The 1113-nt window shown below is 40.5% G+C and overlaps 1 protein-coding gene across 1 annotated transcript in view; it reads right to left on the minus strand.

The window, feature by feature from the left end:
- LOC107657208 (tricarboxylate transport protein, mitochondrial-like) overlaps nt 1-1113 on the minus strand; it is a 24154-nt gene that overhangs the window by 14193 nt on the left and 8848 nt on the right. Inside the window, exon 3 of the mRNA XM_016445231.1 lies at nt 417-516. Coding sequence (XP_016300717.1) covers nt 417-516 — 100 coding nt within the window. The remainder of the gene's footprint in view (nt 1-416; nt 517-1113) is intronic.

Consider the following 1113-nt stretch of genomic DNA (forward strand, 5'->3'; position numbering starts at 1 on the left):
TCATTGCTCTCTTGTTGATTTTGATTGCTTCCATTGTCCTCATTTGTAAGTCGCTTTGGATAAAAGCATCTGCTAAATGACTAAATGTAAATAACCATACGGGTTTTTGTCATACGGATGCAGAACGACAGCAGGGTGAGTAAAGGGTGACAGAAGCTGATGTGTGTTTACGTGCGCTGAAGTCAGTTCTGTCTTCTTCCTCAGAGACCAGAAGAGCATCAGTCTGACACGCACTGCTGCTCCGTCACATCAAACACACACAGACTCACGAGAGAAACCAAACCCGCCTCTGAATGAGAAAGAGCTGCTCACTTCAACAAAAACAATCAGCATAATAAATGTCAGCTGTCTGAAATAGATCAGCCGCTCAACTCAAGTATGCATGATGACGCATCTGTTAGAGTGCGTTTATGTACCTGACTGCAGATTTAGGGATGGATCCGTACAGCAGCGAGCTGAGGCCTCGATATAAACCCTTCACTCCGTGATGACGGACCGTCTGTGACACACAGTCCACTGTGAAGAAAAGATCATGATATCATTACAGCTGATTCAGAGAGTCTCTTCTGCTCACCGAGACTGCATTTATTTGATCATAAATACAGTAAAAACTGAAATATTATTAGAATTTAAAACAGCTGTTTTCTTTGTGAATATATTGTAAAATGTAATTTATTTCTGTGATCAAAGTTGAATTTTCAGCATCATTACTCCAGTCTTCAGTAAGGTTGTGATGGTGAGGACATTTTCCCACCGAAAAAATTAAACCGGGGGCGTTCCCTCTTTTCCTCGCTTTCCTTCGCTTTTAAATAGCTTGTAAAAGCGGCGTGCGCATTTTACTTTCACTATCAAATAGCGGCAATTCGGCGTAAAGCAATTGTTCGTTTTTAGTTCGTTTGAATTTTCCCTGCTTTCCTCGCTTTCCTTCGCTTTTAAAATAGCTTAAAAGCGCCGTGCGCATTTTACTTTCGCTTTCGAATTAGCGGCAATTCGGCGTCAATTGCTTGAATGCAACAACAAAATACAACGTCAAACTCACTTTAGCCTATATATAAAACATAGAACTTTTATTAACAAAACGAATAAAAATACACCATGCTATAGGGCAGGCTA

The sequence above is a fragment of the Sinocyclocheilus anshuiensis genome, unplaced genomic scaffold, assembly GCF_001515605.1.
Source record: "Sinocyclocheilus anshuiensis isolate Anshui unplaced genomic scaffold, SAMN03320099.WGS_v1.1 scaffold3011, whole genome shotgun sequence".
In the NCBI taxonomy this organism is placed as follows: domain Eukaryota; kingdom Metazoa; phylum Chordata; class Actinopteri; order Cypriniformes; family Cyprinidae; genus Sinocyclocheilus; species Sinocyclocheilus anshuiensis.